The following is a 17,894-nucleotide window of genomic DNA, read 5'->3' as shown; positions in this document are numbered from 1 at the left end:
GTGAGGCGCTTCGGTCACTATTGTGGTGCATGGCTCAGTCTGTGTGGCACAGTGTAGGCTTTGTACCTGCTTGAAGTCTAGTTGTGTATTCTCTTGGTGCTGGGCGGGCTAATATTTTGGAGGGCCTTTGCAACAGGAGAAAGGAACAGACTTTGTGGAGGGCTAGGGCTCCCTCCCTCCTTCTCCAGTTAGGGTGTCCCCCAACCTCAGTTTGATCAGGTTTCCTTCGTTCCAAGAACGGATGCAAGATACGGATACGAATCCCAAAATCCTTTGGGACATGGAGTCAACTCCACAAAATAGCACAGAATCCCAGAGCAAACCCTGAGCTCCTTATGCTGCTACCTCCCAGTCCTTACTCAGACACAACTCCCACTGGAGCCTGGAGCCGGTATTTCCATGTAGGAGAGAATGGATCCCGAAGCCAAAACCCCGGCTACACAATGACAAGCTGGGCCTGGAGTCTCCGGCACGGTCCCTGGATTCTGCATGGCTCTGAGGCAGCAGGTGGGAAATTTGGCAGGAGCTTAATTTTAATTAAAAATAGAGTTTTTAAATTAAATCTGAAAGTGCACAATCCAATCAGCAGTGTCCTCTGAGTTATTCTGATATTACATGCCATTTATTTGATGCTGTCCCACACACGTTTGCAGTGAGAACGCGTAACTCATCGGAGTGGCCAGGGGAGCTGCATGCGCATTTGAGAGACGCACAAACACTGGGGCTTTTGGGGCTTTTGAGGATAGTGAAGAGGCAGCTGGAGATGGTGAGACTGCACATTAGCTAAACGATCGGCAGTGAAATAGTTACAGATATTGACATTTAAATAGTCTTTGGCATTAACACCCCGTGCGATGATGATGGAGCAGCCTGCCTTTCTCGGCCTGCTGCTTCTTGACCAAAACGCGGCTTCACTTCACCTGGCTCATGATTTCAAGGTTACCTGTACAACCAGAAGAGAGCTCGAGACATTGTTGTTTGAAGTGGAGGCTGAGATTGAGGAACACAGTTCTGTGGCAGGGATGGACCCTGTGGCAAATCCCATGGGCACAGAATACAAGGTCATATCCACATGATTTTTTTTTCTTAATATTTCAGCTTACTAGGGTCAGCGGTTAGACTTCAATGGGGGTTTCCCTGAGTGAGGTCTGAGAAAAAACGCAGGATCTTATCAGGATCTGGCCTAATAAAAGAGTTGTGTCTGTCTGTATTGAGGGCTGTAAGTCAGAATAGCAGCTTCTTGTTGCATGTCACGCTTCTGCTTCGGCAGCCCAAAATCAGGTTCGTTTCTTTCTGGCACAATGCATTGCAAACTGCTGCTTAATCCTCTGCCCACTCTCCTCATTCACTCATTTCTCTTTCCCAGATGGTTTTATTTTCCCAGATGCATCAGCTGCATTTATCCAAGTTGAATCTCATCTGTAATTCCCTGCCAATGTTTCTAACATATGTGACCTTTCGTACAATTACTCTGTCCTCCATGGCGGATGCAGCTTCTCTCAGTTTTGCATCATCTGGAGATTTTATCACGACTCGCTCCCTTTTTCAGCTCATTTAAATAAGATAAGATGAGACCTACCACCCCGGCATGGGGCACCTCACTAGACTCACCTCCAAGTCAGTCCATTGCCATGATCATATTATGGCTTTATTGTTGTTCGTTATTTGTCGAGCAGTTTCTAGTCTATGTGACTATGCTCCTATCCGAGACAGCTGGAATTATTTACTTTAATATGATTTTGTGAATCACCATATCAGGTGCTTTATTAAGGCCAGAAACATGACACCTGCTGTGTCCTTTGTCCAAAGATTGTCCATTCTGTCAAAAAAAAAACAACCCAGGTTTTTGGCATGACTTGTCCTTCCTACACCCCCAGTGTTGTTTATTGCTCATGTTCTGTCAGGCTCTAGGAGCCCGCTTTGCAAAGGTGGTGAGGTTTACGGATCACTGAATCCAACTGGTGATGTGGGTGTTCAGCACCACTGAAAACCAGGGCTTAAATGTTGCAAGCCAGATTATCCCCTTGAAAACTGCATAGCGGGGTCTCCCCACATGCAGACCTCTGCCTGCTTAGGTGGACGTTTGTATGTGTGTTGTCTCTGTGGCATGTTGTGACGCAGTAGGGAGCGGGGTGGACTGACCTGGGAATGTCCTCTGGTTTTACTGGGACTGTCTGCATGGGGGATGGGAGGGCAGGGGGAGACTTTACTTGAGGGATAATACCTGAGCCTGTAACCTGAGCTGGGAGGGGCACGGGGCCAGGTGACACCTTAGCCTGGGAAACTGGACAAAGGCTGGAGGAGGAGCCGGGGAGAGGGGGGAATGAGACGGCTGCAGCGGAGTTTCAGTTTTGGGCTGGCTGGGGAATCGGAGGGAACCCCAAGGCTGGGGTCTAAGATCCCAACCCCCCAGAAGGACCTGACTAACGGGTCCTGTTTATGCCTACAAGCTCTAGTTTGGACTGCGTTCCTGTTGTCTAATAAACCTTCTGTTCTGCTGTCTGGCTGAGAGTCACGGTGACTTGCGGGAAGCCAGGGGTGCAGGGCCTTGTCTCCTCCCAAACTCTCTGACACATGTTCCTCCCTTTCTCCTGCAATGGAGCTGTGCAGGTTGGGAGGGAGTGGATTCTGGCTGGGCCAGTCATGGAGGTAACCAACATGAGCTAAGGGGACCCCGGAGCGAAGGGCCCAGTTTCCGCAGCAGGGGAACCAAGCCACCTCGGCAGGAATGCTAAAGGCACTCAGTGAATTCCAGCTCCCTCGCTGCTCTCCCCTGCATCACCTAGGCCAGTGGTTCTCAAACTTTTTTTTTCCACAGACCACTTGAAAATTGCTGAGGGTCTTGGCGGACCACTTAACAATCTTTCCAAATGTTGTTTGTACCGTTAGCTACCTGTTGTAAAATGCTTTGGATAAAAGCGCTATATAAAAAAACCGTAATAATAATTAACATTTTTTTGTTCTACAAATAAAAGCACACAGTCTTACCTTTCTAATGGGATGGATGTGCCCTCTCTCCCCCTCCACGGCAGCCCCACAGCTGGGGCTGGGAAGGATGCGGGGGGTCTCTCTGTCTCTCCCCTGCAGTGGCAGCTCCCGAGCTGGGGCTGAGAAGGAGCGGGGTTCCTCCCCCACCACAGCAGCCACAGAGCAGAGGCTGGGAAGGAGAGGGGGGGTCTCTCTCCCCAGCAGCCACAGCCCTGGCGCTGGGGAAAGTCGCCTCTTTCTCTGGCTGCTGGAGCCCTGCATGTCCCAAAATTCCTCCACCCCCTCTTCTCACCCCACTGCCCCCTCCCACCTACCCCTCTATTCCCCCAAGGCCACCACCTCACCTTACATGTGTATCTTCTCCAGGGTCCAGGCACCTAATTAATGGAGCCACGCCTGCACAGCTCCACTTACTACGTGGGTGGCCCTTCATTCCCTGGGGCGCGCACCTTAGAGGGAACTCTCCGCGGACCACCTGAATGGAGCTCGCGGACCACAGTTTAAGAACCTCTGACTCAGGCTAATGGGAGAATGGGTCCCACAGTGACTTCTCCTCTTACTGCTGATCCCCTGGTTTTACAGTCGTCATCCTCCCCAGCCAGACTCTCCTTTCAGTTACTAAGTGAACTGGGAATGAAGTCAGGCCATGCTGGGCTCTGTTACACCCGTGTAAATCTGGAAGAACTGCCTTGAGGTCAGTTCTGTGGGTGTCAGCTCTGCAGTTATGTGGGTGTAACAGCAGGGGGTGGGAAGCGGGGGGTGGGGGTTGGCTCCCCAGGAGGCCGGGGGTACGAGCAGTGTCTGAGATCTGGCTCTGACGGGGCCTGTTCCCCCCTGTGGTTTGGGCAAGCCCTGCGCCCGGCCCCTGGCTGTGCAATGGGGATAAGGACCCCGACCCCCTTTGGAGGGGCCCTGGCCTGCCCAGCGACTGAGGGGGGGGGCCCTGAGGTACCCCCCTGCCCCTGGCCACCTCCCCACTGCCTCAGCCTGGGCAGCTGTTAACCCCTGACCCCTCCCCGCACTGCTGCCTTCCCCCACCCACTCCTCAGGCGGGGCTGCTCCGCCCCCCAACCCCGGCTACCCCACCCCGGGGCGTGTCCTCAGCCTGGGGGGCGGGGCCTCCGGATCCCCTCCCACCCAGGAAAACTACAGCCCCCAGGATCCTTTGCGCACCCGGCGGCCCCGCCCGGCCAGCGCGCGGGTCGTCTGTTGATTATTCGAACAGGCCAATGGCGGCCCCGCCCTTGGGTGGCCCCGCCCCGGGCCGGCGCTCGGTTCAGCCAATCGGGTTGCAAGGGCTGGGGTCCGGAAGGCCAATGGGGAGGCGGAGCGGCCGGTATGAGATGGCGGCGGGGAGCCGAGGAGCCGCTGAGCGGCGGGGCGGCAGGTAGGTGCGAGCCCGGGGCCCGGTCCGGTCAAACCCCCGCGCCCCGGGCTGCCTGTCTCCGCGGGGGACAGACTCTTCACCCCCCCCAATGGCCGCCGGGGCCGCTCCCCAGAACCGGCCATCGCCGCCCGCGCGGGGACTCGGCCGAGCCCCGGTGCTCCGGGGCCTACAGCGCGGCCTGGCCGGACACCGGCCCCGGGGCTGGACGGGCGGGCGGGGCTGGGTGCCCTAGTCCCCCCCCGGAGGGGTGTTCGCAGGCCGCCGCGCCCTGCTCGGCCCTGGGGGGACCCGGCCCGCAGCCTGCGCTGAGCGGTGACTCTGCAGCGGCTGCGCTGCGAGCTGTCCGCCGAGCCGAGCCTCGCCCCGCAAGAGAGCAGCGCAGGGGGCTCGCTCCTGCGGCCCAGCGAGCGGCCGCTCGGGGCTGGGAGGGTGTTGCCGGCAGCAGTGCGGCAAAGAGCGTGTCCGCACCGGCACAGCCCTGCTGCTAAAGCTGGGTGGTGCGGCCAGGCCTCTGAGCGCTTTCCCCGCACCCCAGGAGGAGCTCTGCGGGGCTTGTCTCTGGCCAGCACCTTCCTCCAGGAAAGCAGCGCTTCAGCCAGGAGCCCGAGAGCGCTTCCAGGGGTACCTCAGCTCATCAGGGATTTGCCTAGTGTTACAACAGGCTACATAAAACACTAGCGAAGTCAGTACAAACTGAAACTTCATACTGACAATAGCTTGTTTATACTCTTCTATATACTGAAATGGAAGCACAGTATTTATAGTCCAAACAACTTGGTTTATAATTGCATGGTAAAAATGAGACTCAGCCATGGTTCAGTAAGGGTGTGCTGTGCCACTTCTGTAGAAGCAGCAAAGAATCCTGTGGCACCTTATAGACTAACAGACGTTTTGTAGCATGAGCTTTCGGAAGAAGTGGGTATTCACCCACGAAAGCTCATGCTACAAAACGTCTGTTAGTCTATAAGGTGCCACAGGATTCTTTGCTGCTTCTACAGAACCAGACTAACACGGCTACCCCTCTGATACTGTGCCACTTCTGTGTTTCAGGGTCTGATATTGTAAGCAAGTAGTTTTTAAGTGGGGTGACACTTTAGGTATGCAAGACAAATCAGACTCCTCACGTGGGTACAGTAGTCTGGAAGGGCTGAGAACCACTGCAATAAAAGATTCATTCATTCACCCACCTGGTCTCTCTAATATCCTGAGACCAATACGGTTTCACTAACCCTGTGTACACATGCTTACTAAGAGACAGCCCCTGTCCCAGAGAGCTCATAGGCTAAACCAGTGGTCTCCAACTATTTTGATCGTGCACCCCTGTCAGTAAAATTTGAGCACGCACCCCCAATATATGTATATGTATTTATGTATAAATTATATACATGTACTAATATATTATGCACATTATAAAACACACAAAAATAGAAATAAAAAAGATGAGATAAAGATGAGAAACTTTAAAAAAAAAAATGTTTTATTAATGGTACAAAAAACCTTTTTGCTCTCACAAAAAAATTATTAAAGCAGGGGCTGCAGGGCCCTGGCCTGCAGCTCTAAAGCCCCTTTCGCAATTTAGGCTGCTAGGGGAGAGACTGAAATCCAGGACCTCTATGGTGGCATTTTCAGAAATGCTCCCAGTTCCACGCGCAGGGCCAGGTAGGCAGGCACAGCTTCAGAGTCTCAATGCGTGGATGAGACGATGGTGTAGAGAGGAGGGGTTCACGTTCATTAGGAACTGGGGAAACTTCTGGGATGGGAGGAGCCTATACAGGAGAGATGGGCTCCACCTAAACCAAAGTGGAACCAGACTGCTGGCGCTAAACATTAAAAAGGTTGTAGAGCAGTTTTTAAACTAGGAGATGGGGGAAAGCCGACTGCTGCAGAGGAGCGTGTGGATCGGACACAGACTTCTCTTAGGGGAGAGTCTGATGATAGAGAATCTCCAGGTTATAGTCAGGAGCAGAGGACTGAAAAGTATAATGTAAGGGCCGGATCAGATGATAAACAGTCACATAAAAAAGAATCTGGCACATCAGAAAAAGGCAGGCTAATAAACAGGGACAAGTTTTTAAAGTGCTTGTACACAAATGCCAGAAGTCTAAATAATAAGATGGGTGAACTAGAGTGCCTTGTGATAAAGGAGGATATAGATATAATAGGCATCACAGAAACCTGGTGGACTGAGAGCAACCAATGGGACACAATCATTCCGGGGTACAAAATATATCGGAAGGACAGAACAGGCCGTGCAGGGGGAGGAGTGGCACTATATGTGAAAGAAAGTGTAGATTCAAATGAAGTAAAAATCGTAAGCGAATCCACATGTTCCATAGAGTCTCTATGGATAGAAATTTCATGCTCTAGTAAAAATATAACAGTAGGGATCTATTATCGACCACCTGACCAGGACAGTAATAGTGATGATGAAATGCTAAGGGAAATTAGGGAGGCTATCAAAATTAAGAACCCAATAATAGTGGGGGATTTCAATTATCCCCATATTGACTGGGAACATTTCACTTCAAGACGAAATGCAGAGATAAAATTTCTCGATACTTTAAATGACTGCTTCATGGAGCAGCTGGTACGGGAACCCACAAGGGGAGAGGCAACTCTAGATTTAATCCTGAGTGGAGCGCAGGAGCTGTCCAAGAGGTAACTATAGCAGGACCGCTTGGAAATAGTGACCATAATACAATAGCATTCAACATCCCTGTGGTGGGAAGAACACAACTACCCAACACTGTGACCTTTAATTTCAAAAGGGGGAACTATACAAAAATGAGGGGGTTAGTTAGACAAAAGTTAAAAGGTACAGTGACTAAAGTGAAATCCCTGCAAGTTGCGTGGGCCCTTTTTAAAGACACCATAATAGAGGCCCAACTTTAATGTATACCCCAAATTAAGAAAAACAGTAAAAGAACTAAAAAAGAGCCACCGTGGCTTAACAACCATGTAAAAGAAGCAGTGAGAGATAAAAAGACTTCCTTTAAAAAGTGGAAGTCAAATCATAGTGAGGCAAATAGAAAGGAGCACAAACACTGCCAACTTAAATGCAAGAGTGTAATAAGAAAAGCCAAAGAGGAGTTTGAAGAACGGCTAGCCAAAAACTCCAAAGGTAATAACAAAATGTTTTTTAAGTACATCAGAAGCAGGAAGCCTGCTAAACAACCAGTGGGGCCCCTTGATGATCAAAATACAAAAGGAGCGCTTAAAGACGATAAAGTCATTGCGGAGAAACTAAATGGATTCTTTGCTTCAGTCTTCACGGCTGAGGATGTTAGGGAGATTCCCAAACCTGAGCTGGCTTTTGTAGGTGACAAATCTGAGGAACTGTCACAGATTGAAGTGTCACTAGAGGAGGTTTTGGAATTAATTGATAAACTCAACATTAACAAGTCACCGGGACCAGATGGCATTCAGCCAAGAGTTCTGAAAGAACTCAAATGTGAAGTTGCGGAACTATTAACTAAGGTTTGTAACCTGTCCTTTAAATCGGCTTCGGTACCCAATGACTGGAAGTTAGCTAATGTAACGCCAATATTTAAAAAGGGCTCTAGAGGTGATCCCGGCAATTACAGACCGGTAAGTCTAACGTCGGTACCGGGCAAATTAGTTGAAACAATAGTAAAGAATAAAATTGTCAGACACATAGAAAAACATAAACTCTTGAGCAATAGTCAACATGGTTTCTGTAAAGGGAAATCGTGTCTTACTAATCTATTAGAGTTCTTTGAAGGGGTCAACAAACATGTGGACAAGGGGGATCCGGTGGACATAGTGTACTTGGATTTCCAGAAAGCCTTTGACAAGGTCCCTCACCAAAGGCTCTTATGCAAATTAAGCTGTCATGGGATAAAAGGGAAGGTCCTTTCATGGATTAAGAACTGGTTAAAAGAGAGGGAACAAAGGGTAGGAATTAATGGTAAATTCTCAGAATGGAGAGGGGTAACTAGTGGTGTTCCCCAAGGGTCAGTCCTAGGACCAATCCTATTCAATTTATTCATAAATGATCTGGAGAAAGGGGTAAACAGTGAGGTGGCCAAGTTTGCAGATGATACTAAACTTCTCAAGATAGTTAAGACCAAAGCAGATTGTGAAGAACTTCAAAAATCTCACAAAACTAAGTGATTGGGCAACAAAATGGCAAATGAAATTTAATGTGGATAAATGTAAAGTAATGCACATTGGAAAAAATAACCCCAACTATACATACAAATGATGGGGGCTAATTTAGCTACAACGAGTCAAGAAAAAGATCTTGGCGTCATTGTGGATAGTTCTCTGAAGATGTCCACGCAGTGTGCAGAGGCGGTCAAAAAAGCAAATAGGATGTTAGGAATCATTAAAAAGGGGATAGAGAATAAGACTGAGAATATATTATTGCCCTTATATAAATCCATGGTACGCCCACATCTCGAATACTGTGTACAGATGTGGTCTCCTCACCTCAAAAAAGATATTCTAGCACTAGAAAAGGTTCAGAAAAGGGCAACTAAAATGATTAGGGATTTAGAGAGGGTCCCATACGAGGAAAGATTAAAGAGGCTAGGACTCTTCAGCTTGGAAAAGAGAAGACTAAGGGGGGACATGATAGAGGTATATAAAATCATGAGTGATGTTGAGAAAGTGGATAAGGAAAAGTTATTTACTTATTCCCATAATACAAGAACTAGGGGTCACCAAATGAAATTAATAGGCAGCAGGTTTAAAACAAATAAAAGGAAGTTCTTCTTCACGCAGCGCACAGTCAACTTGTGGAACTCCTTACCTGAGGAGGTTGTGAAGGCTAGGACTATAACAATGTTTAAAAGGGGACTGGATAAATTCATGGTGCCTAAGTCCACAAATGGCTATTAGCCAGGATGGGTAAGGAATGGTGTCCCTAGCCTCTGTTCGTCAGAGGATGGAGATGGATGGCAGGAGAGAGATCACTTGATCATTGCCTGTTAGGTTCACTCCCTCTGGGGCACCTGGCATTGGCCACTGTCGGTAGACAGATACTGGGCTAGATGGACCTTTGGTCTGACCTGGTACGGCCATTCTTATGTTCTTATGGCCCTGGAGTATGGGCTGGAGCACTCAGGAGGAGCAGGGGCAGCCAGCTGGCAGAGAGAAGTGTCAAAGCTCCGCTTTCCCCTTCCAAGCTTCTCTCCAGCCGGCTTTGAAGGGGAAAGCGCCGCTGCTGGCTGCACCACTGCCCCTGCTCCTCCACGGGCCGGAGGACTCAGGGCCGCATTCCAAAAGGGGCTTTAGAGCTGCAGGCCAGGGCCCTGGGGCCCCCTTAGCCCAGGGCCTTGCAGCTCCTAAAGCCCCTGCGTTCTGGGTGGCCCTGCCTGGCCCGGGGTGGGGGCAGCTTCCCCGCTCGCTCGCTCCCTCCTCCGGCCGCCCTTTTTTCTTTTTCCCTCCGGTGGCGCTCCTCCCGCCGCGCCCCCAATGGATCGTCTTGCACACCATGCGCGCACCCCACTTTGGAGACCACTGCTCTAAACAGCCAAGCCAAAGGAGGGAAGTGCAATCGCTATGCCTATCTGAGGGGAAAGTGAGGCAAGGGGCATTTAGGTGAGTGGCATGTGGGTCTGCTGGAAGCTTGTGGCAGAGCTCCTGCCTCCTGCCCAGTGCATCTTGTGTCTCTGAAAATGCCTTATCTGAGGGCAATCATGATATCATTCTCCCCCCCCCCCCCCCCCCGGGCAGTGACACTTACTTAAAATCTAGTATCCGAGGGGAGCCGTGTTAGTCTGGATCTGTACAAAGCAACAAAGGGGCCTGTGGCACCTTATAGACTAACAGACGTATTGGAGCATGAGCTTTCGTGGGTGAATCCCCACTTCGTCGGATGCACCCACGAAAGCTCATGCTCCAATACCTCTGTTAGTCTATAAGGTGCCACAGGACCCTTTGTTGCTTTTTACTTAAAATCTAGTATGGAGACAGACTTACTTCAAAAAACCCCACAACATATTCCTGTCCTGTTGGGCAACCCTCCAGAGCCAAGCCCCAGCAGGGTTCTTTCTGCAGTTATTTATACGATGGCATGTTACGCCCCCTCCTGCTCTTATCCAGGGCTTTGTTGGGCTCGGACAGTAGGATCCTTGTTCTTCTACACTCCAGTACATTGTCTGCTCACAAGAGGGGGTGGGGGAGCATTACTTGCCCACACAATCCAAAGCAGCATCTAGGTGCCTCTGTTTACCAGCCTAGCCAGTGTCCTTGTTCCAGTGATCATGTCCGTGGCAGTGTGTAAAATGTCACCCCATGTTGTTCATGTTGTCTTTGAACTTGTGTGTGTGTGTGTGTGTCCATCCGTCCGTCCAGAGGTGCCAGTCGGGAATTGAATCCGCATTGGGCTGGGCACTATGTGTGCAGGAAATAACAAGCCTCTACCCCAAAAAGCTTACAGTCTAAGCTAGAGGGTCCCCAAAGTGTGGGGTGCACCCTCTAGGGGGGCATGGAGGAATGTCTGGGGGGTGCAGCGGAGCCCAGGCAACCCTGCCCAGAGGCAGGGAGGGGGCACCACAAAGCCCTCCCTGCTCTGCTCTGGTCCTGCCCCCAGCTGTGTCCCCAGTCCTGGCCTTGGTGTGGTTCTGCTCCTGTCCCCACACCAGCCTCAGCTGCTGCTGGTGGCTCTATTCCTGGCCTGGGACCAATGCTGGGGGCAAAGCAGGGACCGGAGCCACACCTGGCTGCAGCTCTGCTCCCACTCCTGCTCCAGCCTCGCCCACAGGAGCCTCGGCCACTTTACCTCTGTTCCTCCTTCTCCTCTTCCCCCCCCCCCACCTCGAGCTGCAGCCCCTGCTGTGGGGACAGGGGCGAATAAATAAATGTGTTAGTCTCTAAGGTGCCCCAAGCACTCCTGTGCTTTTTGCGGATACAGACTGACACGGCCGCTACTCTGAAACCGGATGAATAAGTGGCAGAGGGAGTTTTTAGGACAGCTGATCTAAGCATATATCCAGTGGGGGAAACAAATGGGGGGCGGGCAGGGCAGCACTGAAATGGCTCTTTGATGTTTTAAGTAGCAGTCACACTGAAGTCCACCAAGGCTTGGTGATGTGACACATTTGGCCCCCATTGCTCCATTCCTGGCTGTAGCTGGGTGTCAGACACTTCTCCCTCCTTAGCAAATAGCCCTGGATTTTTTTTTTTTTTAGCGGGTTCAGGCAGCTTTCTCTTAGTTACTTTGGAACCTATTCTCATTTGGTTCCTTCTCTCACCTCTGACTTTGGCTTCAGGAGATGGGTCTCTTTGCCTGTCACTCCCATTCTGTTGCTTTCAGGCATTGTCCTTTCTGTGATGCCCTTGCATAGAGCCAGTGTGATGTTATGAGTGTAATATAATATTTCATTGAAAGGTGACAGGGCCAGAAGGAGTTAATTACCTCCCAGACTGACCTGCCCCAGGGCCGAACTTTAGAGACTGGTTAGGAAGATCTGTAAATGAACAGAGCTTTGAAATGCAGCCGGCATTGTTAGAGGTAGAAGGGGAGGGGTTTGCTCAGGGCTTGGGATGTCAGCAAACAAGTCTTGTCTATTGCTAGAGCTTTGATTCAAAGATCAACAAAGGAATATTAACATTTAGGAAGACACTTGAGTGAAATAGTATTATTGTCTGTGTGTCTCTTTGAAGGTTGTGGTAACCTGTATCTGAACTGTTTAATGGCTAAATTACCCTGTTCTAATTGCCAGGATGCTTAGGAGAAGGAAAGTTAAGCCTATTGTTTTTTCAGGCCAAAAGGCTGCAGGAAATGTATAAAAACCCTGGAACACGATTCTGCTTCATCTTAGGCCTGGTCTACGCTGGGGGGGGGGGGGGGGTTCGATCTAAGGTACGCAACTTCAGCTACGTGAATAGCGTAGCTGAAGTCGAAGTACCTTAGCTCGAATTACTTACCGTCCTCACGGCGCGGGATCGACGTCCGCGGCTCCCCATGTCGACTCCGTACCGCCATTCGCGTTGGTGGAGTTCCGGAGTCGACAGGAGCACGTTCGGGGTTCGATATATCGCGTCTAGATGAGACGTGATATATCGAACTCCGAGAAATCGATTGCTACCCGCCGATCCGGCGGGTAGTGAAGACGTACCCTCAGATCTGCTTTGGGTTTCAACAGGGGGAAACCTTAAGCCATAAGGATTGAGATCCCCAGTCATTGGCTGGAGCCACCCTGAATATGGACATTGGACTTTAACCTATGGACTATTTCTAAAAGGACTTTTGGCAACTACAAGCTCATCTCTGCTGTGTCTGAACCTCAAGAGTTGAATTCAAGTCTGTCTGTAGATTGATCTTTTAACCAACTCTCTTTTCTTTTTTTAATAAACTTTAGCTTAGTTAATAAGAATTGGCTATAAGTGTGTAATTTTGGGCGAGATCTAAGTTATCATTTGACCTGGGTCAGGGGCTTGGTCCTTTGGGATCAGGAGAACCTTTTCTTTTATATGATGAGATTTTCAGTAACCATCATCATATCTGACGTGTGTCTGGATGGAGGCCGGAGGCTGGGCACTTTAAGGGAACTTCATTGTTTGGACTTCTGAGTAACCAGTGAGGTGCTATAGAAGTTGTTTTGTGCTGGTTGGTAAATCTAAGGACTGGAAGATCCACCAGTGTTTGGGGTTTGTCTGCCCCGTTCTGTTTGCAGTTCACCCTAATTGAGTGACCTCAGCTGGCTCCCGCAGACAGCATCATCACAGCCAGCAAGCACACATCCTGGTTACATTGCAGAACTGGACCAAACTTGCCTAAACTGTTCACAAGGCACCTTCTCTGTTCCATACAGTGTTCTGTTCTCCAGAATCCAAGCTGTCTGTATGAATCAGTGTGGGGGAAGTAAGTGGGAGAATGATGGCGGTTGTAGCAGCCCATCCATGTGATGGGTTTCCCCAACTGTTTGTTTCAAAGGCTTATAGCCTGACAGGATCCTCAGCCTCTGTAGGTTGCAGCTTTTGTCACAATGACATTATTTTATTATCTGCACTTGGCAAGAAAATTGCATCCTCTCTTCCCGATGCAGAGCCCTCACTCCAGTACTCCTGGCCTTCCCCACTTCCTGGTTGGATGGGGGCTTCCTCCTCACACCATTCAGAAACTGCCGTTTGTGCAGAATGAGGCAAGCCGCTCGCTGAGAGCACAGCACAGGTGTAATTGGCTGCCAGCTGTCTCCCAAAAGATGTTTTAATGTGTTTGCCTTGGCTTCCTAGCAAGACCTCCCCTCTCTCCCTGTGTAATGACATGGCAGCTGTGATCCTCTGAGGCAGGAAGTTCTGGGTGGCTCTGGACCTAGCTCCTCCCCTGGGATTGCCAGAGCTCAGATTTGATCCTGACATTATTCTGCTTTGTTGTGGAGACTTCTCAACGTTTTGCGGGTGGAGTTGGTATCCTGCAGGGGACAGCTGGATTATGGTCTGGCTCATGTGCTTTAGGGTGGGAGAGGCCCTTTGAGGATGACCCTCCTTAGACTCACTTCTGTCTGGAACTTTTTGAACATGTTTGATTTAATGTGTGTAACTTACTTTTGTAAAAGTGCTGAGGGGATTAATGGTAGTGCAGGAATCTCAGTCTGTCAGTGCTCCCTGGGCTTGGTTGAGTACATGGAAGAGAAATCTGATGCATCCCTCTGGTCGTGGCTCAGTCAGGAAATGCATGTTTCAGAGTGGGGGAACCCCCCACCAATTTCCAGATTCTGAGGAACTCCCCCTGCCCCCACATCAACTGCCTTGTGTCCATACAAGTTCTTTTTTGATTTCTCTTGTCTTATCCTGCTTTCATCCTCTTTGCAAGCAGCATAACACTAGTCTGGGATGAGTATATATTCTGCTATATGGTTCACGTGGATAGATCCCCATTTTGAATTAACTACATCGCTTCAAGCAGTCCTCCTACTGCTATCCCACTCTGTACTACTTTATACCTAGACTGGCCTGTCTGTTTGCCTGTCTGCCCTCCACTGCTCCAGGGTCCTCTTGTCTGGATGTCACCTTCCAATTTAAATGCTGTTTGCAGTGGTGTTGTAGCCACATTGATCTCCCAGTTTTTTCCATCTTCCCTCATAGCTCATGTTTTCGAGATCTTTAATCATTTTTGTTGCTCTTCTCTGGACTCTCCAATTTGTCCACATCTTTCCTGAAATGTGCCCAGAACTGGACACAATACTTCAGTTGAGGCCTAATCTGCTTTCATCCTCTTTGCAAGCAGCATAACACTAGTCTGGGATGAGTATATATTCTGCTATATGGTTCACATAGATACATCCCCATTTTGAATTAATTTTGTGTAAGGGGACTGTTGCCCCCTTACTAACATTCAGTGGGGGTGTTTGGTTGCTAGCTCCCAGCACTAAAAGGGGAGAGGTTGATGGGAAATCAGGAGCCTGAGACTGACAGTCCCCAGGGGCAATGGGGAGAGGCCAATGCTCCAGGTCAGCCTGATTGACAGGGCGGGCAGGCTAATCAGGGAGTCAGGAGGCCAGGGGGGTTCCCTCCTCCATGTGAGCTGGAGCTGCCTGGGTCAGACTAGTGGGGCCGAGCTAAGGAGAGAGCCGGGCCCCAAGCTAAGCTGATGGGAGCAGAGCTGCAGCCCCAAAGCCAAGGCACAGCCCAGAGAGAGCAGCCCTGCCCTGGGAGCAGAGCTGCAGCAACCAGAGCCAGAGGGGCAGCCCAGGAAGCAGGTCAGAGCTGGGAGCAGAGTCACAGAAGCAGCCTGCAGACAAAGCTGCCCTGGGAGCAGAGCTGCAGCAACCAGAGCCAGAGGGGCAGCCCAGGGAGCAGGTCAGAGCTGGGAGCAGAGTCACAGAAGCAGCCTGCAGACAGACCTGCCCTGGGAGCAGAGCTGCAGCAACCAGAGCCAGAGGGGCCAGAGAGGCAGCCCAGGGGGCTGGAGCGGGGGCTGGAGCAGTCCAGAGCCGGGTGTGGTGAGCAGCTGGGGAGAGCGAGGGGGACCCTGGGCAGTGGGCCCAGCACAGGGAGACGCCTCAGCCAAGAGCAGGGATCTCAAACATGCGGCCCGTGGGCCGCATGCGGCCCGCGGAGCTCTTCCCTGCGGCCCGCGGAGCTCCCCAGGGCCGCCCAGAGGGGGGGGCAAAGGGGGCAATTTGCCCCAGGCCCCGGGCTCCGCAGGGGCCCCCAAGAGAGAAGCGGAGGCTCCCGCCTCCGCCCCTCTCCTGGAGCCTTTTCCCCCCCCCCCCTTACCCGAGCGCGTCTCCGTCCGAGCGCCTGAGCCCCGCCCCGATCCGAGCCGCGTGGGGAGGGGGCGGGGCTGGGAGCTCTGGGCTGAGCGCTGCGCTCGGCGTGGAGCTCCCAGCCCCGCCCCCTCACCCCGCGGCTCTGAGCGGGACGAAGCTCAGCCCTCGCCGGAGACGAGCTCGGGTAAGGGGGGGGGAAAGCGGGAGCCGCCGGGGCCTGGGTGGGAAGCGGGACCCGCCGGGGCTGGGGCCGGGCCGTGGGGGGGGGGAAGGGAAGCGAGACTCGCTGGGCCGGGGCCGGGGGGGGGGGAGGGAAGCGGGACCCGCCGGGCCGGGGGGGGGGGAAGGGAAGCGGGACCCGCCGGGCCGGGGGGGGGGAAGGGAAGCGGGACCCGCCGGGCCGGGCCGGGGGGGGGGGACGGGAAGCGGGACCCGCCCGGGCCGGGCCGGGGGGGGGGGGAAGGAAGCGGGACCCGCCGGGGCCGGGCCGGGGGGGGGGAAGGGAAGCGGGACCCGCCGGGGCCGGGCCGGGGGGAGGGGAAGGGAAGCGAGACCTGCCGGGCCGGGCCGGGGGGGTGGGGTGGGGGAGGGAAGCGGGACCGGCCGGGGCCGGGGTGGGAAGCGGGACCGGCCGGGGTGGGGAAAAGAGGGACCCGCCGCCGCCGAAGCGCAGCCCGGTCTTCGGCGGTGGGGGGCCCCTTCTGTTCCGGGACCCGCCGCCTAAGTGCCCCGCCGCCAAGCCACCAAACAGCTGTTGGTGGCGCTTAGCACTTTCCAGGAGGGAGGGGGGAGGAGCGGGGAGCCGCGCGCTTAGGGGAGGAGGTGGAGAAGAGACAGGGCAGGGGCGGGGCCTCATGGAAGGGGTGGATTGGGGGTGGGGCCAGGGGCAGCAAGGGGGCGTGTCAGTGATGCGGCCCTCGGGCCAATGCACTAGTCCTCATGCGGCCCTCGGGGTCATTTGAGTTTGAGACCCCTGGCCAAGAGGCTCTGCAGGCCAGACTTGGGGGGGATTGTAACCCTGACAGGGCGGGGGTGATGCTGGGAAGAAGGGTCCCGCCACCCAGAGCCTGGGAGCGTGTGGCCACCGCCAGAGCAAGTGTCCAACCCGCAGCATCCCTGCAGCACAGCCAGGGCCTGAGAAGGAGGCCTGGGACCTACAAGGAACAGACTGTGAACTGCCCTGACATCCCAGAGACACTGTTTGTGATGGTCCTTGCCACAGAGCAGGGTGTTCTGTTTTCCTTTAACCGTTCCCATTTTTCCTTATTCTTTTTTTTTAAATTAGTTGTTAAACAACTTGTATTTCCTTTAAATTGTATGAAATGATCAGTGTGTCAGGAAGGTGCCCAGTGCAGAGAGAGTACCCCGGAGTGGGGACACCCTAGCCCCTGTCGAGCCCCCAGGAATTCTGGGCCCAGCCTTGTTGGGGTTACGAGGACTCTGCCAGACAGGAGAGTGGAAGGGGAGTCCTCGTGGGCAGGGTGGCCTCTGGGTAAAGGAAGTGGGAGCGAGGACTCAGATCCTTTCGCTAGCCTGCTTCACCGCCAGGAAAGTTCCCATAACAGCGGGACCATTCCCCCGCTTACATCTGGGGGGAGGGATAGCTCAGTGGTTTGAGCATTGGCCTGCTAAACCCAGCATTGTGAGTTCAATCCTTGAGGGGGCCACCTAGGGAACTGGGGGGAAAAAAATCAGGTACAGTACTTGGTCCTGCTAGTGAAGGCAGGGGACTGGACTCAATGACCTTTCAAGGTCCCTTCCAGTTCTAGGAGATAGGTGTATCTCCATATATTATTATTTATTTTTAATCAGCGCAGAGTAGAGCGGAAGAATTACTTCTCATGTCTTGCTTACAATACTCCTGCTAATACAGCCCAGAGTGATATTTGCTTTTTTTGCAACAGCGTCACACTGTTGACTTGTATTAACTTGTGATCCACTATGAGCCCCAGATCCCTTTCCGCAATACTCCTTCCTAGGCAGTCATGTCCCATTCAGTATGTGTGCAACTGATTGTTCCTTCCTAAATGCATTTGTCCTTATTGAATTTCATCCAGTTTTGTCCAGATCATTTTGAATTTTAACTCTGTCCTCCAAAGCACTTGCAGCCCCTCCCAGCTTGGTATTGTGTACTCTATGCCATTATCTAAATCACTGATAAAGATATTGAACAGAACTGGACTCAGAACCGATCCCCGCAGGACCCCACTCTTTATGCCCTACCAGCATGATTGTGAGTCACTCATTACTCTCTGGGAACAGCTTTCCAACCAGTTTTGCACCCACCTTATAGTAGCTCCATCTAGGTTGCATTTCCCTAGTTTGTTTATGAGAAG

The 17,894-nt window shown here is 52.2% G+C and overlaps 1 protein-coding gene across 2 annotated transcripts in view; it reads left to right on the top strand.

Moving 5' to 3' along the window:
* Nucleotides 1-4,289: 4,289 nt before the first annotated feature.
* Nucleotides 4,290-17,894, top strand: part of ARHGAP19 (Rho GTPase activating protein 19) — a 58,015-nt gene continuing 44,410 nt past the window's right edge. For both annotated transcript variants that reach the window (XM_045025678.1, XM_045025681.1), the window contains exon 1: nucleotides 4,290-4,375. In XM_045025678.1, coding sequence (XP_044881613.1) covers nucleotides 4,305-4,375 — 71 coding nt within the window. In that variant the 5' untranslated portion in view covers nucleotides 4,290-4,304. The remainder of the gene's footprint in view (nucleotides 4,376-17,894) is intronic.

This window comes from Mauremys mutica, chromosome 7, assembly GCF_020497125.1.
Source record: "Mauremys mutica isolate MM-2020 ecotype Southern chromosome 7, ASM2049712v1, whole genome shotgun sequence".
Taxonomy (NCBI): domain Eukaryota; kingdom Metazoa; phylum Chordata; order Testudines; family Geoemydidae; genus Mauremys; species Mauremys mutica.
This window is presented reverse-complemented; position numbering and strand designations above follow the sequence as displayed.